This window comes from Rhinolophus ferrumequinum, assembly GCF_004115265.2.
Source record: "Rhinolophus ferrumequinum isolate MPI-CBG mRhiFer1 chromosome 5 unlocalized genomic scaffold, mRhiFer1_v1.p scaffold_110_arrow_ctg1, whole genome shotgun sequence".
NCBI lineage: Eukaryota > Metazoa > Chordata > Mammalia > Chiroptera > Rhinolophidae > Rhinolophus > Rhinolophus ferrumequinum.
Window position 1 is genome coordinate 10,499,339 of NW_022680355.1, and position 21,569 is coordinate 10,520,907.

The following is a 21,569-nucleotide window of genomic DNA, read 5'->3' on the forward strand; positions in this document are numbered from 1 at the left end:
CTGGGAAAGGCTGCTGGTTTATGTCTTTGTTCTCCTCTGTGTAATGGCAACTGCCAGTCCACAGCTGCCTTGCCCTTATATTTCCTCCCTTGGAACTAGAATTAGCTGCACTGTGTGTCTGCCACTCAGGAAATATCTCTCCAGTTCTCAGGGCTGTAGATATTCTGCTCTTTCATCTGACACTGCTACAGTTTCTTCTGGAGCCCACTGCTAACACTGGGACGATGTTGAGGAACCTAGTTCTGGGGGGGTTGGGGGAGTTGGCCAGGCTCTGTGGCTTTGTTTTCTGCCCTGCAATGAGGACTGCTAGATCACAGCTGTCACAATTCTGTATTTGGTCTTTGCCCCGAGATCTATGCCATGATCATCTGGGTTCAGCCGTATTATACGAGGTATGATAAAAAAAAAAAAATATGGTGCATATTTAAATTTTTAAAAAATTAATTATAGTAAAAGACACATTGCCATTAATCCCCCTTAAAATACTCCCCCTCACTTTGAACACACTTATTCCATCATTACTGCCACTTTCTGAAGCAGTTCTAGAAGTCCTTTCTTGAGTGTCTTTACTTGTGCTGTTGTGGCTGCCTTGATGTCCTGAATCATTTTGACTTTGGGGAAGAGCCAGAAGTTGCATGGTGCCAGGTCCCATGAATAAGGTAGACGAGGACACACCGTAATGCTTTTATTTGACAGAAATTGCCGTACCAGAAATGATGTGTGACACGGAGCATTGTCATGATGGAGGATGAAGTAAAGACATTCACAAAAGAGGACTTCCAGAAGTGCCTCAGAAGGTGGCAAGAACAATAGGATAAGTGTGTTCAAAGCGAGGGGGAATATTTTGAGGGGGATTAATGGCAATGTGTCTTTTACTGTAATACTTTTTTTTTTTTAATTTAAACATTCACCTTTTTTTCGATCACCCTTCATATGCTGATCACTCGGGCAGGATTGCTCAGAGCCACAGAGAGCACACCTGTGGTCTCAATCATCCCCTCTCCTGGGACCGCAGTGAGCTTTGGGCTGCATCCATGGCCCCGTCTCCGCTCTTCTCCCTTCCCTCCTCCCCTGTTCACCCCGAGTCACTCACCTTCAGATGTTTCAATGCGTGGATCTCTCAGATGTGTTTGTGTGTTGCATAGGGAATCCTTTATTGTATTATAGCCGTTCAACTTGTTGTAACTTCAAAGGAAGAGATCAAGGGGGACCCCTCACGCCACCATGTTTCTGACATCACTCTGTTTTTTTTATTTTTAACTGGACTGATTATCTTCAAGTTATTTGAGTACTCTAGAAAATTATTTAATACTGCATGTAAGTTATTTTTTGCATGTGAAAAAGATATAATTCTGTCATCCTCTACCACCTTAAAATTTACAAGAACAATGGCATGTTTATGAACCTTGACTTAGTCAGAAGATTTGGGCTTTAGGACAAATTCTGCTATCAATTAACTATGTAATCTTGGAAAAATAAAGTGAGAGATTATATGTTAAATGATGTGAAAGGAAAAAATGTAGTGATCGTATGTCAAACATTATTTTATCCAAGGAACAGTAAACAAAATAATACCTGATTGTCTTGTTTATAAAGTGTCATTTCATTTAAAGAAATAATAGCATTTTCAAACCTTAAGTTCTGTTTTGGATGTGGTATGCACTTCCAAAAGAGTCTTCTTTTAAATACTGCTTCCTGAGTGATATCATATCATTGTCATATCATATTTCTGAGCTGCTTTATGTCACGCTTTTATTTTACATAATTGTGTATATATGTGATGTGGTATGAAACTTTATTTTGATTTACATTTTGCTTTAAAAATTGCAGCTCTACCTCTAAATAATCTTGGGTTTAAACAAAAACATAAGTGCTACAAAATGTGTATTTTTTAAACCCTTAGCATTCCAAACTATATATTGGAGCAAAGAGAACTGCCAATCCACCTCACATTTTTGCAATGGCTGACTTCAGCTACCAGTCTATGATAACATATAATTCAGATCAGGTAAGGAGTCTCACACTCTTAGAAACTCCTCTCTTAGTTTCTTGTATGTCAGCTGAATTTTGTGAGGATAAAGTCTTCTTACAATTTTCTTTTCTCAACGTGCAGTGCATTGTTATTTCTGGAGAAAGTGGTGCTGGAAAGACTGAAAGTGCTCATCTTTTAGTTCAGCAGCTGACGGTTCTTGGAAAGGTACAATGTATTTTTTCTCTGACCTAACAGGTATTTGTTATATTTCAGAACCTAATATAACTGATTAGATTACTATTCACTAATTTTCACATTTAGTAATGCACAGAAATGATAAAACACATTTGTTTAAAATATGACAAGCAATATAAAAACATATACTCTGTTTTGAGGATATTTTAACTTTCTCACTCTTAGTCAGCAAAGTTTTATAAATCTGATTTTCTCTCTTTTATAGCCCCAACACATTCAGTGAATACTTTTTTTACTTTTCTTTTGTTACTAGCAGGTTAAAGAGAAGTTAATATTACAAAAATCAATTTTATTTATATATTATACATATATACCAGCAATGATCAATTGGAAATTGAAATTTAAAAGTATCACTTAAATAGCAACAAAAACCATGATCTGTTTAAATCTGAATCTTATAAAATGTATACAAGAGTTGTATGCTGAAAAGTAAGAAGAGTTGTTAAAAGAAATTTTTAAAGTCCTAAATAAATGAAGAGGTAGACCATGTTCATGGATTAAAAGGCTTAATGTTATTAACATGTTAATTGTCCACAAATTGATTTGTGAAAAAGAACAACATTACCTGATTTTGAGATTTAACTACATAGCTGCAATAGTTGTTAGATACAACATAAAAAGCATAATCCATAAAGGAAAAAAATTTGATTTCACCAAAATTAAGAACTTCTGTTCTCTGAATGACACTGTTAAGAAAATGAAACCACAAGCTACAGATTCAAACAAACTTTTTGAATGTTAAATATCTGATAAAAGATTGCATCTTTAATATATAAACTTAAAAACTCAAGAAGAAATCAAATAATTTAAAAATGAACAGAAGAAACTGATACAAGCAATGAATGAATCTTATTATATGAGATTTGGCTAAATCTCAAATGCATTATGCTAGGTCAAAGCCAGATTCAGAGGACTACATATTGTATGATTCAATTTATATGTCACGCTTGCAAATTTAAAATTATAGTAACATAAACAGATCAGTGATTATCACAGGCCTGGGATGGAGGTATGTGTTGACTATACAGGGTAATGATACAATTTGAGGGGTGATGGAATTGTATGTGTGGATTGTAGTAGGGGTTATATGATTGTATATGTTTGTAAAGACTTTCAGAACTTTACACTACAAAGGATTAATCTTACTGTGTGTAAATTATATCTTAATATTTTTTTAGTTTTTATTAAATTTATTGGGGTGACATTGTTTAGTTAAATTATATAGTTTTCAAGTGTTCAATTCTATAGTCCATTATCTCTATATTTCATTGTGTGTTCACCATTTAGAGTCAGTTGTCCTTCCATCACCGTATATTTGACCCTCTTTACCCTCTTCTACTACCCTCCCTATGCTCTTATGCTCTGATAACCACTAAACTGTTGTTTGTGTCTCTGAGTTTTTGTTTGTTTGTTGCTTTCAGTTAATTTTGGAAAAGGAGAAGATGATAGAGACTAGGTTTGAACTTTCTAGGTAGAATCCTTGAAATGAGATAGGTGAAGAATTATGTGTTCTAACTAGGCTAATACCTTTTTTAAAAAACTCATTGTATGTACCTTATCTCTCTGGAAAATTTTATTATGATCCACATACTTATAATTAGAGTCATGTTAAAATTTTTGCCATCATTGTGATTATAGGAATCTGGTGTTACAAAGTACTGTGGGTACAAGGCCAGACCTAACCTCTCTATAAAAGGGTGAAATCTCATAGTGTCAAAACAACTGTTTGAGTCTAATTCATTTTCAAAAGAATGTTCCTATTAAAAATCAATTGACAGGTTTAATATTTTCAATCATGTGTATTGGTATGGAATAGAAATATACTTTTCTCAGTGGATTACTATGACCTCTACTAACCAGACCTGTGACCCCAAAGGACTGGAAGAGCCCGAAGCAACCAGGAAGGTTGTGCCACCTTAGGGCTGGCATCTCTATCCCTTCCCCATTCTCTTGCCCATCAGCTTGCCTCTCCTTACAACTAGGACAAGTATCATTCGAAAAGGTTTTAAGTCCAGTGAAATAAGATGTCATTTTTGAGGGGGAAGGGTGGGGAGGCGCAGCACACTATTCTGGCATAGAGGTGTTCACCTGAATTCATTTACTCAAGCCTTTGCCATTCTTTCCTGATTTGTGGGCTGATAGAGGTACTTATCAGCAATGGATTAGCTTGAGTGTGAATGTTGTTTTGTAGATGTCAGCAAACTTGTCTATCTAATCTCTTTATCTTGTTCTAGATCTGAAACTGTGATTTAATATTAATTGGGAATGGTGACACAGACACACACACACAACCTCGGAATCCTACCCTTATCAGAGATTATCACGTTTTTTTACTTATCTTTCTGATGAAGATTTACCAGATACAAACATGGGATGTTTGGTGGATTGAAGTTACATTTGTAATATTCAGTTTCCAAACGTTGCTTGGGGTACTGATATTTCATACAGTGGATAAAGATATTTTCTCACCTTTTCCATAGGTGCAGGCCAGCCCCAAACAACATTTTAAAAGAGCCAAGTTTGTCCCAGTTATTACTCTTTGCTTTGAACCCTTAATGCCTCTTTTAGAAAATACCCAAAGTCCTTATATGCCCTTGAAACCTCACTGTGACTGCCCCCTCCAGCCCATCTGCATTCCACTGCAGCCTACATTCCAGAAATACCTACTGCTCCTCTCCCTGACTTATAAAATTTCCACACCTTTAACAAAGCTGAGCTCAGCAAGGTATTACATTGCAGATAATCTATTTGATACAGTTTCTACCAAGATGGGAATGACTCATACTAGCTCCTCCAACTTCTCAGAGGGGAGGATGCTTTTCTAAAAAAGGTTGCTTTTTAATCCAAATAAATTTCTACTTGATGGAATTTCAAGTGAAGTGATAAAGAAAACAAAAGTAACACCTGTTTGAGAGGAGAATCTGAGACGGGGTAGGAAAAGCTAGAGGGACAGGCAAGAAGGCCCATTGGCCGTGACTGGGCCTCCACTCCCCCCCCCACACTTCTAAGCTGTCCCTGATTTTCACAATTACTCCCTTTCCTCTGCTTTTGAAATGACCAGTTATCTTTACTGCCTCAGTTTCAGATTTAGCAGCTTCCATGGAAGCAGGGAAAGTGGTTCTGACTTCAGGGAACATTGGATGGGGGAGCCAGGCAGGTAGAGGAGGAATAACAAAAGGAGAAGTGTATCTCTGTATGCATAAATTGTGTTTGTAAACCCACACTGAGTGGAACTATATTTGAATAGAAAAAGCATGCCTCTCTGAGAAAACAAGTGGGTGGATACACATATGGGAAGGGAGAAATAGGCCAGGTTGTCATGTCTGGCTGTACTCCAGGAATACGCTCTCGTAAGTTTATAGCTACATAAAGCACTTATCAAAGAAGAGACATGTTATTATATACAAAATTAATTTTTTACATCTTACAATGTATCTTGACAATTTCTCTAGGCTAATAACATAACCCTTCAGGAGAAGATTTTACAAGTGAACAATCTGGTGGAAGCCTTTGGCAATGCCTGCACTATTATAAATGACAATTCCAGCCGATTTGGAAAATACTTAGAAATGAAATTTACCTCTTCTGGAGCTGTAGTGGGAGCACAGATGTATGAATACCTTCTGGAGAAATCCCGAGTTATCCACCAAGCCCTGTAAGTTCACGTCAAATATCTTGTTTTATGGGAAACAAGCAAAGCTACGTGGCATCAGTGACATACGTGTCATCAGTGATGCATGTGGCATAAGTGGCATACGTGTCACAAGCGGCATGTGCCCTATGTGATATGTGTGTTATGAATGACGTGTCAGTGACATGTCATGATTGACACACATGTCATGATTGACACGTGTCATGATTGGTGTTGACAACATGTGTCCTAAACGACATGCATATCCTAAATGACATGCCACCATGTTGCAAAATGTCATAAGCGGCATGTGTCCCCTCAGCAACATACTTGTCATTAGTGACATGTGTGTCATAGTTGACACATGTGGCAATGGTGATATTATGTCCTAAGTGACATGTGTGTCCTAAACAAGCAACCTGTGTGTCACAAGTGACATATGTGTCATAAGCGGTATGCATGTCATAAACAGCATACATGTCATAAGTGATATGTGTCATAACTGACGTTTCAACAAAAATTTGACAAAATTTTATTTATCATCTATTATGTGCAAGGTACTTACTCTTAGAAACAAAGATTCCCTCAGTGCTGTCTTACTTTCTCACATCCAGTAGAGGAATTAAAAAGTAATATTTGTGATAACCAAATAGAAAGCCTATGCCTATCACCGATCCTAACAGGATAAATTAGAGTGAGTTCTGTGATAGGAGAGGATATATTTCTTTGCACAAAACTAATGTGAAATTTAATTAGAAATAACAGTCATTTTGTTGTTTTAAGTGCTGATGTATATAAAGGGATCTTTCTGTTAATTCTGTTATTCCTATGGTTATATGCAAGGGACCAAATAAAGTTTCAAGAAAGGGCTTTATTGTGTTGGCCTGCTTATTGCCGGCTGATTTAAGCTAATATGATGTTTTGGTATTAGGTTGAATGAGTTCATTTTGGCAGTTTGTAGCTGAATAGCCACATTTCTCTCCTGACGCTTCCAAAACGTCTTTGTTTGTTATTCTTATAAGGAAACGATAGTCACAACGTTAGATTTCTACCCTGGTGGTTATATTATTTGTGTAAGAAGTGTGGTGAGCTAGAGTCTTCCATTTGTTTATGTTGTTTTTATGCTAAACATAAAACATCATTGTAGTAATATATCATATGTTAAATTTATGGGAACACAAGCTCTTGTTATGTATTCGTATATTACTATTAATATAAGTGCTTTCAAACTTACTATCATTCAATTATGAGTAAATTGTGAGTATAAGTTGCTGGAGTCCAGCTCCTGAGTTCAGCCCTCAATGTGGAAAATTATCCTTTGCTCCTCAATTCAAAATATGTAAGGGAAGAATATTAGACAAATGTAGTTTTTAATTGTGGCTCTGTGACATGGAGGTCTACTTTGGGTTAAGATATTTAAATTTTAAGGTCCCTTCCAGGATCTTGGTTCTGCAATTTACTATGTGCATGATTTGGAATATTTAACTTCTCTTCTCTTCAGTTTTTCTATCTTTAAAATGGAAATAGCAATAGCTCTACCTATAGATTAAGGTCATGCCTGTCAAGTATTTAGCATAGTGAATAGCACACAGTAAGAACCTGTAAGTTTTAGCTATTATCAGCAGCATAGTGTTGATAGTTGTGTGACGATTAGAAATAACATCTAGTACAGTATATGGCACACTGGAGATGTTCAGTAAACAGCAGCTACTGTCACCAACGTGTGCCCCCTGCCCAGAACTTAGTGGACATGCATGGTGGCCTTTGCCACCTATACCTGGCAGAGAACCTCAGGGTCTAACACAGATGTGGAGACTTAACTGGTTCTCATAACAATTCATCGTGCCTTCATAACTTAAGTCTCTCCTTCAGGCCTTTGGGGAAGGTCTACCTAAGAGGCTAAATTATTGAGATTTAGATGGGGCCACCATGTTGCACAATGTCCGGGGGCACCATTCACAGTGGCTTCTGTGGAGTTGATGCTGGAGCATCATTCACATAGAATAAACTGTGGACAGTAATGTCTGTAGCTGCACAATGACACCGTCGGTTTGTAAGCATAGAAATAATCTCGTGAATGCTTATTGAAATACTATAGGATATCGTCTAGGAAATTGTACAATTAGGGTTATATTTTAGGAATATTCTGTATTAAGTAAGCTTTTTCCAGCTGTCTTAAAGAACTATTCTAGTTCTGCAATTCTAACATCGTTTATTGGGGGAAAGCCCTCCAAGTTCCAAATTTACATTCAGGTTGGAATACAACTCAGGTATAATTGGAGCACAGCTGCCCTATAATTTTTCTATTTTTCTTTTCGTTTCCATTTTTTTAAAACTTAATTTCAATAGCATTTTTAAATTCTGGAGAATTTGTGTTTTTTGAAAATGAAATATTAGAAATGTAACAGAAGAATTCTTAGTAGGTCCAATTTTTATTACAAATGTAAATGTACTGTATCAGTCAGGGTACTGAAAGGAAAGAACTAGTTCAAAGGGTTTAACTGAGAGGACTATTTACAGAGGTAGAGAGGGCAGTGAAGAACCAAGACTAAATGGTGAGATGCCCACTGACGCATGGCAGCGAGAAACCGTTGCCACCGAGGACTGCAGGACAGAAGGAGGGCACAGCACTGCAGAGTCAGGTGAAAGCCAGGGCTCTGGAGGACTGGCTGTCTGTCAGGAGCTGTTGCCATGGGGAGTACAGCCACCGTGAGGGAGAGCAAGGGGACAGATACCATGGCCTCTCTCTTCTCCCTCCCTCCCATCTCCTTCCTGTGCTGCTGATTGGCCAATCCCAGCTGGAAGCCAGAGAGTATGGAACCCGGGGTGTTAGTGTGTAGAGCAACAAAATGTGGAGACTAGATCTGAGGTGGCAGAGAAGCAGAGCAGACAATTATTTTTTAAAAGTGAATTTACCCTTTCTTTTAAGGGAATAAGTGCTTTTCTTCTCTTTTTGCCTCTGCCGATGCTATCCCACTCCAATCTCTGACTATGTTTATTTTTGTATTTTTAGTAATGGTACTATTGCAAAATTTGTGGCTTAAATCTTCTTCTGAATGTAGATGATTTTAAAAAAGAAACCTTTAAAAGAAGCTGCTTAATTTCCAGAAGAACATGAGCGTATTAAAGAAGTCAATGCTAGATAATTCTTATAAAAATAAATTAGAACTGTCTCACTGCACTTTTCTCCCGTTACTACAGCTAACTTCAGCAAGCATTGATTGCGTTTCCCTCACATGCCCAGCATTTTACCAGACACTACAGACGACATCAACAAAGTGACAGATGTGCTGCTCTCTGCTGTGGAGGAAGGGACAGTGTTATTTATGGAGCAATTACTCTGTCGGCACTGTGCTAAGCACTTTATATCTGTTATCTCTTTTAATTTTTACAGTGATGTGACAGGAAATTATTGTCTATCTTATACATGAGGAAACAGAAACTAAGAGAGTTGTGATAAATTGCCTAATATCAAGAAGCTAATACTTGACTGAGTTGAGATTTGAACGTGTGTCTCTCTGTCTGACTACAAAGCTCATCATTCATTCATCCATCCATCCATCCATCCAAACATCCATCCGACAAATATTTATTGAGTGCCTATTCTGTGCTGGGAACTTAGTAGGCACAGAAGACACAAAGCTAAATAAGATGTGGTTCCTGCAGTAAAGCAGCTCAGTCTCCTTTAGAGAACCACGTATGCTTTGTCACAAAGCTTGCTGATTCCTGTTGGTTTCTAATTTCTCAGGAAAGTAGGCAGTGGGTTCATCTGCTAAATGTGAGCAGCGGGGTGGCAGACAGAGGGATTGAGGAGACTGCATGTCTTAGAGAAGTGATTCTTAGTGGAAGGAGCCATAATTAAAAATGAAAAATTAAAAGCACTGTTTCATGAATACGCTATGGGGCCTGATGAATGCAAAGCAGCATTGTTGGCTTTCTTAGCCTTGCTGAAGATGCAGACATTTCACAGGTGGGGTAAGCTGCACCCTTGTGAGGACTTTGCCATAGTTTCGAGGGTGTTTGAGGCCTTGGCTGCATAGGGTCCAGGGCAGGTGAGCACACGAGACAGTCTTCCTGCAAATGGCTGAGTGGGACTCCGAAGAAGTGTTACAGGATACACTTTGAGGGTTGGGGCCAGAGGCAGAGAAATGCGATTTGGTAACTTGCTGAGACCCAGTGTTTGTCCCTGGCCATTCTGACCTGGGAAGCACTAGTCATATTTTCATTATGGGATGCTGTGGTCCTCTGTCTTAGCTACAGCTTTGGCGTAGTTATGGCAAGACGTGGAATGGGTAATTTTGGCGGTATCTTCTTTTCCTGTTTCTTTAACTCTCCGAATGTTTATCCACTAAAGGTCAGTGTATTTCCTACAGCATCTCCAGGTCCTATCAAATTACAATTCTCAGTAAACGTAAACTGATAGTTAAAGAGAAAACCACCAATTTTGTGTGTCTACATTTATGAGTCAGTTCTCTAATTGTACACTGCCTCTTTTATGCGTTAAAGGTGTGGCACACAGAGCAATCAATGTAATTTCATCAGAATAAAGCAAACTGAATTATAGGCTGTGCCACTCTTGGAGAAGTTTTGTTATTTTGCGGTGGAAAAAAGACAAGAACTAAACTTTCAATTTTGCCCTAACCTTGCTCATTTCCAGTGTTAGTGTTCATTGAAATGTTGCTGGTGAGTAAAACAAGTCATGGCGGGGGTGCGGAGAGTTTGAGTACAACCATCTAAAGCTTGTGCCAGTCCTTACTTCAGCATCTGAGCCAATGGACACCCCTTTGACTCGAAAAGCTCGCCTGCCTTTGCTTCCATGGCTGATTCGCCTGAGTCCTCTCACACCTCTCTGAATTTTTCTTCTCTGACTTACATTCATCCATCCATTCCCAAAATGTGTATTTGCGAAAGATTTGTCCTTGGAGTATTTCCCTTTTCTCTCCTTAATCAATCTCTGAGTGTGTGTGTGTGTGTGTGTGTGTGTGTGTGTGTGTGTGTATAAACAAACCTTTTTGGTTCCATTTCTCTGGGGAACCCTGACTAATCCCGTGGCCAGAGAGGAGCCCTTGTGCAGCAACAATTTACTATCTCCTGATCCAGTCCCTCTGGTAACGTCCAAAGCTTTGCGATGGGGTGGGAGTCTTACACTAACTGAAAAGGAGTAATATAAAAAGAGATAAAGACAGCAAGACCTACGCTTTTGAGGGTTATGGATAATTTAGTCCCTGTGGGAGGAACCCTTCTCTGCCCCAGCCCCAGTCTTGTGAACCTGGTGATCATGGAGTGAATGATCCAGGGAGGGTGTAGGACTACCCCAAAGGAGAGGCAGGTGCAGTGTTGGGATTGGAAGGGCAATGCCAGAAGACAGATGCAAACCCCATGGCCTCCCAAATGACCGTCATGGTCGTCAGAGTAGAAGCAAAGCAGGAGCAAAGAGGGAAAACTGAGACTGTGAACCTGTAAAGCCGGAAGACCATCCTTCCCTGTTTCTGAAGAGAACGTGCCTGATCTTGGAGAGGAAGTGTGATCCATCCCAGGAACTCTCCAGAGCAAAAGGAAGATGAGGAAAGGAGGAGAAGGGGGACCCTGAGGTCTCAGCAGTTATGTTAGAGACCATCCTGAGCCAGAGACTCTCCTTGTTGTGACCCCTGTACCCTAACTGTATTATACCTGAATCTGGGAAATGCTGTTTATACACAGCACCAGAGTCATGGAACTTGAGACTCCTGTGAGGCCGACTCCTCAGACCACTGAGAAAATGGAGCCCCAGAAAGCAGTGTACCAGGGTGGTTAAAGACGTGGCCTTTGGAGTCAACCAGCCCTGATCTGAATCCAGTTTAGCCATCAGTTCTGTGGCCTGAGGGACGATCAGTAGCCCCTCTACGCCTCAGTTTGCTTGTATGTGAAATGAGGGAACCGCCTGAGTAACTAGGGGCTTATGGCAGGTAAATGAGACAAGAGAGCACTTACGGTCATCTGGCGTGCTTATCTGCATATTATTCATTGGTTTCACTTACAGTCATCTGGTGTGCTTATCTGTATATTATCAATTTGTTTCTTTTTCTGTCTGCTCCACTGGCACGTGAACTCCAAGAAGTTAGGGAATTTTGACTGCTTTGATCCTTCTATATTTTCAGTGCCTATAGCAATGCCTGGTAGTCACTCACAAGTAAGCATTGAGTGATTCATATAAAGTGCTTAGTGGTGGCTGGGATTTAATGACAGTAGTTGTTGAAATAATAATGATAACAGCCAGAGAAAGCCAAAATTCAGTATCCCGGGGGAAGCCCACGTTGGCACTCACAGTTGTTCAGATAATTATATTGCCAAGTAATTTTAACAATAATAAATATTCTTACTAACCACCTTACTGAAAATGTCTTATCTTTTCAGTGGAGAAAAAAATTTTCATGTGTTTTACTACATCTATGCTGGTTTATCTGAAAAGAAGAAACTAGCCCATTACAAATTGCCTGAAAATAAACCTCCCAGGTAACCCAGCAGGTTGTACTTTCACAAATAATACTTTTACTTTACACTTAATTTTATATTTTTACCCTTCCTTTCATATTTATTTTCAGATACCTACAAAATGACAACCTCAGAACAGTACAGGACATGACGAATAATAGTGTCTATAAATCCCAGTATGAATTAATTGAGCAGTGTTTCAAAGTCATAGGTTTTACAATGGAGGTAAGTGTGAAAGACTTTTGAACCGCTTTAGGAAGTACCTTTTCGTCATCACTAATGGTAAGAGAGAGCATTTATTGGGTGATTAATATATACCAAGCATTGTGCTAAGTGCTTTGCATGGATCATCCTTTTAATTACTGAAGCAACCTTATGAAACAACTGGAAGTATAATATTTACTTTCTAAATGAGGAATCAGTGGCCTTGAGATACAACTGAATTTGGTTTAGTTCTTAATCTTTTATTTTACTTTTCTTTGCATCTCCTGCGTATATATATAATTCTACATAAATGCGTAAACATGATCATATTACATGTTCTTTTCTAGTGCAGTCTTTTTTCATAATACCTTTATTAAGATATAATTCATATACCATACAAGTCAACTATTTAAAAGTATACATTTTTATGACTTTTAGTATATTTGCAGAAGTGTGCATCTATCACCATCATTTTTAGAATATTTGGATGTTCTAAATTTTTTACCCCAAAAAGGAACATGCTAGCAAGCAGTCCTCATTCCTACCCCACCTCTGCTTTCTATCATCCTAGATCTGTTTTTTCCAGACATTTTGCATAAATAGAGTGATGTCATATTTCGTCCTTCGACTGGCTTCTCTCATTTAACGTGATGTTCTCAAGGTTCAACCATGTTGTAGCATGTATCAGTACTTCATTTATTGTTGAATGATATTTCATTTTATAGATATACCTGATGTTATTTCTCTTCCTCAGCTCATGGACATTTAGGTTGTTTCCATTTGGGGGCTATTATGAATAATGCTGCTATGAATATTCATATCCAAGTTTTTCTGTGAACATGTTTTCATTGTCTTGGGAATATACTTATGAATGGAATTACTGGATCATATCTTTAACTGTTTGAGGAATTGCCAGACTGTTTTCCAAAGCGGCGGCATCATTTTACAATTTCCTGTGCAATGTATGAGGGTTCCAGTTTCTCCACTTTCTTGCCAACACTTGTGATTACCTGTCTTTTGATTATAGCCATCCTAGGGTGTGTGAAGTGTCATCTTATTGTGATTTTGATTTGCATGTCTCTAATGGCTTATGAGCTGAACTTATTTTCATGTACTTATTGGTCATTTATAGATCTTCTTTGAAAGACGTCTATTCAGATCTTTTGCCTATTTTTTTTTATTGGGTTTTCTTTATTATTGAGTTGTAAGAAGTCTTTATATTATAGATACAAGTCCCTTATCAGATATATTATTTGCAAAAATTTTCTCCCATTTGTTGTCTTTTTACTTTCTTGATTTTGTCCTTTGAAGCACACACGATTTTAATTTTTGTGATGTCCAATTTATTTATTTTTTGTTTTGTTGCATATGATTTTGGTGTCGTACATAAGAAACCCAAAGTCACGAAGATTCGTGCGTAAGTTTTCTTTTAAGAGTTGTATAGGTTTAGCTCTTACTTTCAGATCTTTGTTCCACTTTGAGCTAATTTTTGTGTCTGGTGTGAGGTAGGAGTCCAGCTTCTTTTGCATGTGGTTATTCAGTTGTATCACAACGATTTGTTGAAGAGACTGTTTTTCCCCATTTATTGGTGTTGGCATCCTTGTCAAAAATCAATTGACACAAATGTATAGATTTATTTCTGAATTCTCAAGTCTATTATATTTATCTATATGTTTGTCTTCATGCCAGTACCACAAAGTTTTGATTACTGTAGCTTTGTAATAAGTTTTGAAATTGGGAAGTATGAGTCTTCCAACATCATTCTTTTTCAAGATTGTTTTGGATACCTTGAATTTCTATGTGAATTTGAGAATCAGCTTATCAATTTCTAATGAAGTCTTTTTAAAAAGATTTTTTTTTTAAGTTCTCTCATCCTTATCCTACCCTCTTCCATCCATATTTGCACCCTTTTCCTTCCCCCAGCTAATGATGTTAAAACCCATCACACATAGTCCAGCATTCCATGTTTAGCTCCCTGCTCATAAAATCCTGCTTGTAGACACCTCTCTCTCTCTCTCTCTCTCTCTCTCTCACACACACACACACACACACACACACACACACACACCATATACCACATGCATAAGCACAAATATGTACATGTACATATGTCTGGATGAGTGGCCATTGTTTTATTAATATGGGATTATATTACACACACTCTTCAATATCTAGTTTTTCTCACTCTGCAATATCTTGTGAAAATCCCTTCAAATCACCTAATATAATACTAAACAAGTTTTCTTAAAGGCAACACCGTCCCATATTGTCGCGTCCTGCACGACAAGAGCTGTGGGAAGCGAGGAGGGCGGCACAGGGTTAAGAAAGACAGTAACCAAGAATAGAGTGCAAGCGGGGCCAAGGGACTCAAGCCTCAAGGACTGAGTCCCGATTCGGGCCAACACATTTTATTGGTTAACAAATGAGGAAGAAAAGCTTGTTAATCTCAAGATCTGTGAATTATGTGCCTGCTGGCTGTCTTGAGCACTAGTCCCCATTGTGCTCCAGCACATGCTGTGCCTTCACACACACGCATAACTCTAGGGGATCCATGAAAGGGGAGGGACCGATATTATTCCATCAGGTCTCAGTTTGCTGAGACATCCCCTCAAGGAAGTTTTTCTGATATTTCTCCATCGAGCCTCAGTTTACTTAAGCTCTCCCTTGTGAAATCCTGGGAAGAGCGCAGGGAACAAATAGGCAGCTGTAAGGCAACATCTCCCCCTTTTTGTTTTTGTAATAGGAGAAACACAGACTTGGCAGTTTCCTCATTTATGGCCCGTCGGAGGACTTGTTGTCCACACCTGACTAAACAAAATAGAATAAGAATAATTAACAGAAATGCAATTGCACCGGCAAATCCTCCACCTAGGGTTTTCACCCAAGTGAGTGGATTCAAATGAGATAGTTCTTCCGCAGCCATGGAAAGCGTCTCCTCTTCTGGGAGGAGTGGGAGTGTGGCATGAGACATCTGGTCTATTTCTTGTAGCTGTAGAACATCCACAGCGAGGTTGGGAGCATGTCCCCAGAGGTGAGCGTGTACCTCCGACTACGGGGTCCTAGTTTGGTTGTAAGAGAAAGGAGTCACACAGTAAGTAGAAACGTTCCAATCACATTTCAAAGTAATCAAGGTCTGGAGATTTTCTAATTGATCTCCAAGAGAAACTACAGTTGTCTCTAAATCAGCTAATCTAACACTAATTTTTTTTTTTTTGTCAATTCCAAGTCTTACTAGCATTTTCATGCCATTCTCGTACAAATTGAGTTGTCTGTACAGTCTGATGTAATGCTACTCCAGAGACTGCAGCCACGGTGGCTATTGCTATAATTCCCATAATTGCTGCAATCAAGATTCCAATAAATCTTTTAGTCCTATGTAAAATCTTATGAAGAAGTTGTAAAACATGAACAGTTGGGGAGCCTTCCCATGCCCTGGGGGCTTGGACGGGTATCCATAAACCCCATCTTCTTTTTAAGATCATAATTTGGTCATGGGAGGGATTATAAATTGAAGAATTAAGGCATGTGAACAAACGACATTGAGGGCATTCAACCAGTTTTAAAATTGGATCAATTGTAAACTTCCCTAATAAAAAGACAGAAGGAATTTTAAGACAAACTTGTAAATTGAACATTCGTGTTTTTTCAAATCTAAAGGTATATTTTTTGTTTTCATCTTTAGTATAATTTCCTTTCCAGATCTTATCTTGTCCTAGGCTCATAGTGTCCCAGATCTTATAGTGTCCTAGGCCACTTTCCATAAAGGTTTTTGCAACGGGCTTCGGATGGGTTTGATCATTCTTTACTGAGGTGGGGCCAGAACCTTCTCCTTCCAAAAGATAGAGATGTTCAGTGGTGATTGAATTATTCGTGGAAAGCCTTGACCGAGCAACTGTTCTCTTAATGACTGAGGATCAGAGCATTTTAAGCGAGAACATACACGGATTGCGATTCCATCAGGGCCCCCATCAACCACAGTGCCATGGGAATTATTAAATATCACCGGATCTAGGCTTCCCCAACATTCCTCCCAATGAATGTAGGAATGTGTATCAATCCAATTATTATTTTGAGAACATGGATGAAGTGGAGGAGGAAAACTATGAGTGTTTAACTCCTGTGTGTGAAATCCTTTACCAGAGATCGTAAACAAATCCTTGTGTCATTTCCTTCTACTTTGGTAATTACCCAAGCTTGATCGGAGAGAGGAAGACACGGAGGGATGGGACCAATGCAAATGGGTGTATATAAATAGCCTAGAGCTGTATGGTCAGAAGGAGTAAAATTTCGGCCTTGCTCCTCAGGAAATTCCGGACCTCTTTGATCCTCTGGTCCAGGAAACCAAGAACTATCATTAATATAACTGAGAAGAGGATCATTATTTCAAGTTACAGGTGTCAATAATGGAGGATTGGGTAAATAAGCCCAATAAGTAAAATTCTCGGGGGCAACGCCAAGTGGGAGGCAACTTACAACAGAGACAACTGCCAACATGGACAAAAACATATTGACGTCAGTTTTGAGAACTCCCTTTTTAATCAACCTTTTTTCTGCCATTTGAGCCAACTTTTTCAGTTGCCCCCAAGTGGGAGGTTGGGCACTGGTCATCTGTGCTGTCGAATCACGGTTCAAATGGGGGTTGAGGGCTCTGGATGAGTAATCGGGCGAGCAGGTTGGAAGGAGAGAGGTTGGACATCTCGATTGTTGGAGTCTCTGTGTACCCTGTGAAAGGTTTCAGCCAAGTGCGGTTTCTCTTTCGCTGGCTGCTACTCATGATATGGTTTAACACACCAATCAGGTATCCACAAAGGTCGTTCTTCAGGACCTGGAGAAATACAAGCAAAGCCTCGTCCCCATGTCCATCAAGTTCTTAGATGCCATTGATTAGTTTGAATGTCCTTCCACCAAATAGGCACACTTTCCAAAGGTTTTGGACTCTGGAGACTATTGAAACATCTCTCAGCTGCAGTGTGTCCAAGGTAAGCCTTGGTATCTGAGCCAGATGAATTCAAAAATTTAAAGTAAACATAGCTCTTGCTAATTGTATCTGTGGGGGTCCCCTATTTCTCCCTCTTTTTGTTTTTGTAATTGTTTTTTCAACGTGGCATTAGCACGTTCAACAATGGCTTGACCCTGTGGGTTGTAAGGAATACCAATGGTGTGAGTAATGTGCCATTCAGCACAGAATTATGCAAACTTGGCACTGGTGTATGCAGGGCCATTGTTTTGATCGCTAGAGGAAGCCCCATAATTGAAAAACAGACAAACAAGTGGCGTACTGCGTGGGCAGTAGTCTCACCACTTTGAGCAGTAACAACTAGAAAGCCAGAGGCTGTATCAATGGTGACATGCACAAAGGACAAACATCCAAAAGAGGGAATATGAGTTACATCCATTTGCCAAAGAGCATTGGCTACAAAACCTCTAGGGTTTACTCCTTCAGGGCATTCTTGTGGAGCATTAAAAATCTGACAAGTCGGACAGGTTTGAACAATCTGTCGAACTTATTTGTTAGTGATAGGAAACCAAGCTCAAAGACCACCAGCATTGGTATGGGTCAGAGAATGAAAATGTGTTGCCTCGGTAACATGGGCACTCCCTACTAATGAGTCTGCAATAGCATTACCTTGAGTCATAGGACCAGGTAATGTAGCGTGAGCCTGAATATGGGTGATAAAGAGAGGGTGTTGACAGTTTTTCACAATCTGTTGGAGTTGGGTAAACAAAAGCTGAAGAGATTGATTAGAATTATTGGAGAGAGATGCTGTTTCAATACTTTGTACTGTGTGAACAACGTAAGCAGAATCAGAAACAATGTTTAAAGCAGGGGTGTCCAAACTGCGGCCCGCGGGCCAACTGCAGCCCGGCAATCCATTTTTTATTGGCCCACAGCAAATTCCAAAAATATATTTAGTTTACTTAAATAAACCAGGTGAGGCAATACGTACTTCACCTCGAGTAAGTTGCCCAGCTGTTTGTGTATTTTAGCGCATATGGCCCTTGGTGAAAAAGGTTGAAAAAAGTTTGGACACCCCTCGTTTAAAGGGTCTGAGAAAGTGTATGCGGTTAAAACTGCTACCAATTTGGCCTTTTGTGCTGAAGTACCATTAGCGTGAATAAGTTGATGACCTTTTTTGCTGACAATTACTGCTTTACCATTATTAGATCCATCTGTAAAAACTGTAAAGCCTTGAGGACTAGGAGCCTGTCTGAATTTTTTAGGTAAAATCCAGTTAGTTTTCAGGAGAAACTGAAATAACTTATTTTTTGGGTAATGATTGTCGATTATTCCAAAAAAGTCACTAATAGCAATTTGCCGAGATTCAGAATGAATGTTTAAAAGTGTTATTTGTTGTTGTTTAAAGGGAACCACTATTTTATTGGGATCCTGTCCATTTAAATGAAGCACCCTGGTGTGGGCTCATGAGTTCTGAGATCAACTCTTCATAGCTTGGAAGTGACTTAACAAAGTTGTTAGGCAAAAAAAGCCACTCTACCAGGTCATTTTGTTGAACAGTTACCGCCATAGTTGAATGTGGAGTAGGGGAAATTAGCATTTGTAAAGGCAAAGAGGGATCAATACGTTGAACTGGAGCATTCTGAATTTTCTTTTCAACTAATTCTAACTCTTTGTTGGCCTGAGGAGTTAGGGTGCAGGGGCTATCCAGTTGAGGGGGACCCCGCAAAAGACCAAAGAAATTACTGAGAGCATAATTGGGAACACCTAGAGTTGGATGTAGCTAATTAATGTCTCCCAATAATTTTTGTAAATCATTTAAAGTAGAAATTTGATCCCTTCTAACTTGGACTTTCTGGGGTTTGATAGACTGGCGGTCTACAACTGTTCCTAAATATTGGACCGGTGTTGTAGTTTGAATTTTATTTGGAGCAATGCAAAGTCCCACTGAATCAAGTTGACTTTAAGTAATTCAAAGCATGTCGCTAAAAGCTCTATAGAGGGTGCAGCACACAGAATATCAACCATATAATGAATAATATAACAATCTGGGAAATTAGTCCTTTCAGGTTGTAATGTTCTGGCTACAAAAAGCTGACAAATTGTAGGGCTATTAAGCATTCCTTGTGGATGCTTCCATTGAAATCTCTTCATAGGTTCCTTATTATTAATTGAAGGAACAGAAAATGCAAATCGAGGACAATCTTGAGGATGCAAAGGGATTGTATAGAAACAGTCTTATAAACCTATAACCTATAACTATTAAAGGCCAATTTTTTGGAATCATTGAAGGTTGTGGGACCCCAGGCTGTAAAGCACCCATGGGCTCAATTATAGCATTGACAGCTCGCAGATCTGTGAGCATTCGCCATTTTCCTCATTTTTTCTTAATAACAAATACAGGAGAATTCCAAGAGCTAGTAGAAGATTCTGTATGATCTTGTTCTATTTGAGTCTGTATTAATTCTGTTAACGCCTCTAATTTTTCCTTAGAGAGGGGCCATTGTTCTATCCATAGAGGCTTATTGTTTATCCATTTAAGGGCTACCGGAGTCCGTAGCTATTCAAGAGTGGCAGCTGTAAGGCAACACCATATATGCAGCCATCGAGCTTTGGCTGGGAGTATACCTATTAATGCTTCCAGATCTTTGTCACCATGAGCAAAGCCAAATTTGTCTTTATTTACTAGTGCTTTTATTTTGGTGGGATAGTTCTCTAGTAGTGGGATAGCTAGGTAAAGGAGATATATATAAAATTTGAATATGAATTGCAAGACTGCCTTCCAACAATTCTGAAACACTGCACATTTCCAGCAGCAATTTATGAAAGTGCTCTCCCCACCGGCATCTCTGCCAGCGATGTGTCGTAGCTTTTTAAACATTTGTTAGTCTGATGGGTGAAAGTAACATCTCGTTTCAAATTTGTGTGCCCTTGACTAAAAAATAGAGAATATGAACATCTTTCCATTGGTTTTTGGCTGCTTGGGTTTGTTTTTTTATGAATTGTAGGTTTATGTGCGTTGCCCCTTTTTATTGAGTTATTTCGATGCATAACATTGATTTCTAAGTTCTCATTGAATGTTGTAGACATTATATTTTTCTATCATTTGTATTATAACTATGTTTCCAGTTGTATGGCTTGTTCATGACTTACTTTTTATCATATCTTTTACAATACAGAAACATACTTTTAATTTTTATATATTCAAACAAGACTATCTTTTTGTGTATAACATCTGGGTTTCTAACCTTGGTTTAAAATTTTTCCCTATCTCTAGATTGTACATGTAGTCTCCTACGTTTTTGTGAAAGTTTTTAATAAATATATTTGTCTTTATTCTGTTTGAAATTTATTTTTTATATAGTACCAGGTGGGTCCCACTTTTATTTTCTTCCAGACAGAGAGCCAGTTGTGCTTCATTATCATTATTATAAAATACTATACCTTTTTCCCCACTGGATTGACTTATCATATATTGGAATCTATATAACATGGCCTTATACAACATGGCATCTATTTCTGATATCTCTATTTTATCTACTAATTTATGTTCCTATTTCTATACCAATATTCTGTTGACTTGATTAGAGTGGTTTGATATTCTGTTTTTCTAGTAAGGCATCCTCCTTAGTAAGGCAGGTCCTGTACTCACTTACTTCTTTTCCGTGGTTTTCTTAGCTATTGTCTGGCATTTGTTTGTCCATATAAACTTTAAGATCTATTTAGTCAACTCGCAGAACCCCAGCTGGAATTCTAATTAGAATCATATTAAATATATGTATCAATTTGAGGGCATTGTCATTTTTATATTATATCTTCTCATCCAAATCATGATACACCTTTCCATTTCTTTACATGTTGCCTGAGTGTTTAATAATTTATAGTTTTATTCATCTAGCACTTAAGCTTTATTTTTTAAGTTTCTTTCTATGTTATGGTTTTCGGTGTTACTCTAAATGAAATATTTCTTCCATTGGTAGACTTTCCTAAATATGTAATGATGTCATCAGCAAAAAGAATAGTTTTACCCTTTTTTATGTTATGTCAGTCATGTCTTTTTCTTTTGTGATCTTAGAGCA

At 38.5% G+C, this 21,569-nt stretch overlaps 1 protein-coding gene across 2 annotated transcripts in view; it reads left to right on the plus strand.

Moving 5' to 3' along the window:
* The window catches only part of MYO3A (myosin IIIA), a 219,961-nt gene that overhangs the window by 100,115 nt on the left and 98,277 nt on the right, over nucleotides 1-21,569 (plus strand). For both annotated transcript variants that reach the window (XR_004422433.1, XM_033100700.1), the window contains exons 13-17: nucleotides 1,904-2,008; nucleotides 2,114-2,197; nucleotides 5,680-5,882; nucleotides 12,252-12,350; nucleotides 12,440-12,554. Coding sequence is in view for 1 of the 2 variants with exons in the window: in XM_033100700.1 (XP_032956591.1) it covers nucleotides 1,904-2,008; nucleotides 2,114-2,197; nucleotides 5,680-5,882; nucleotides 12,252-12,350; nucleotides 12,440-12,554 (606 nt within the window). In the remaining variant the exon portion in view is untranslated. The remainder of the gene's footprint in view (nucleotides 1-1,903; nucleotides 2,009-2,113; nucleotides 2,198-5,679; nucleotides 5,883-12,251; nucleotides 12,351-12,439; nucleotides 12,555-21,569) is intronic.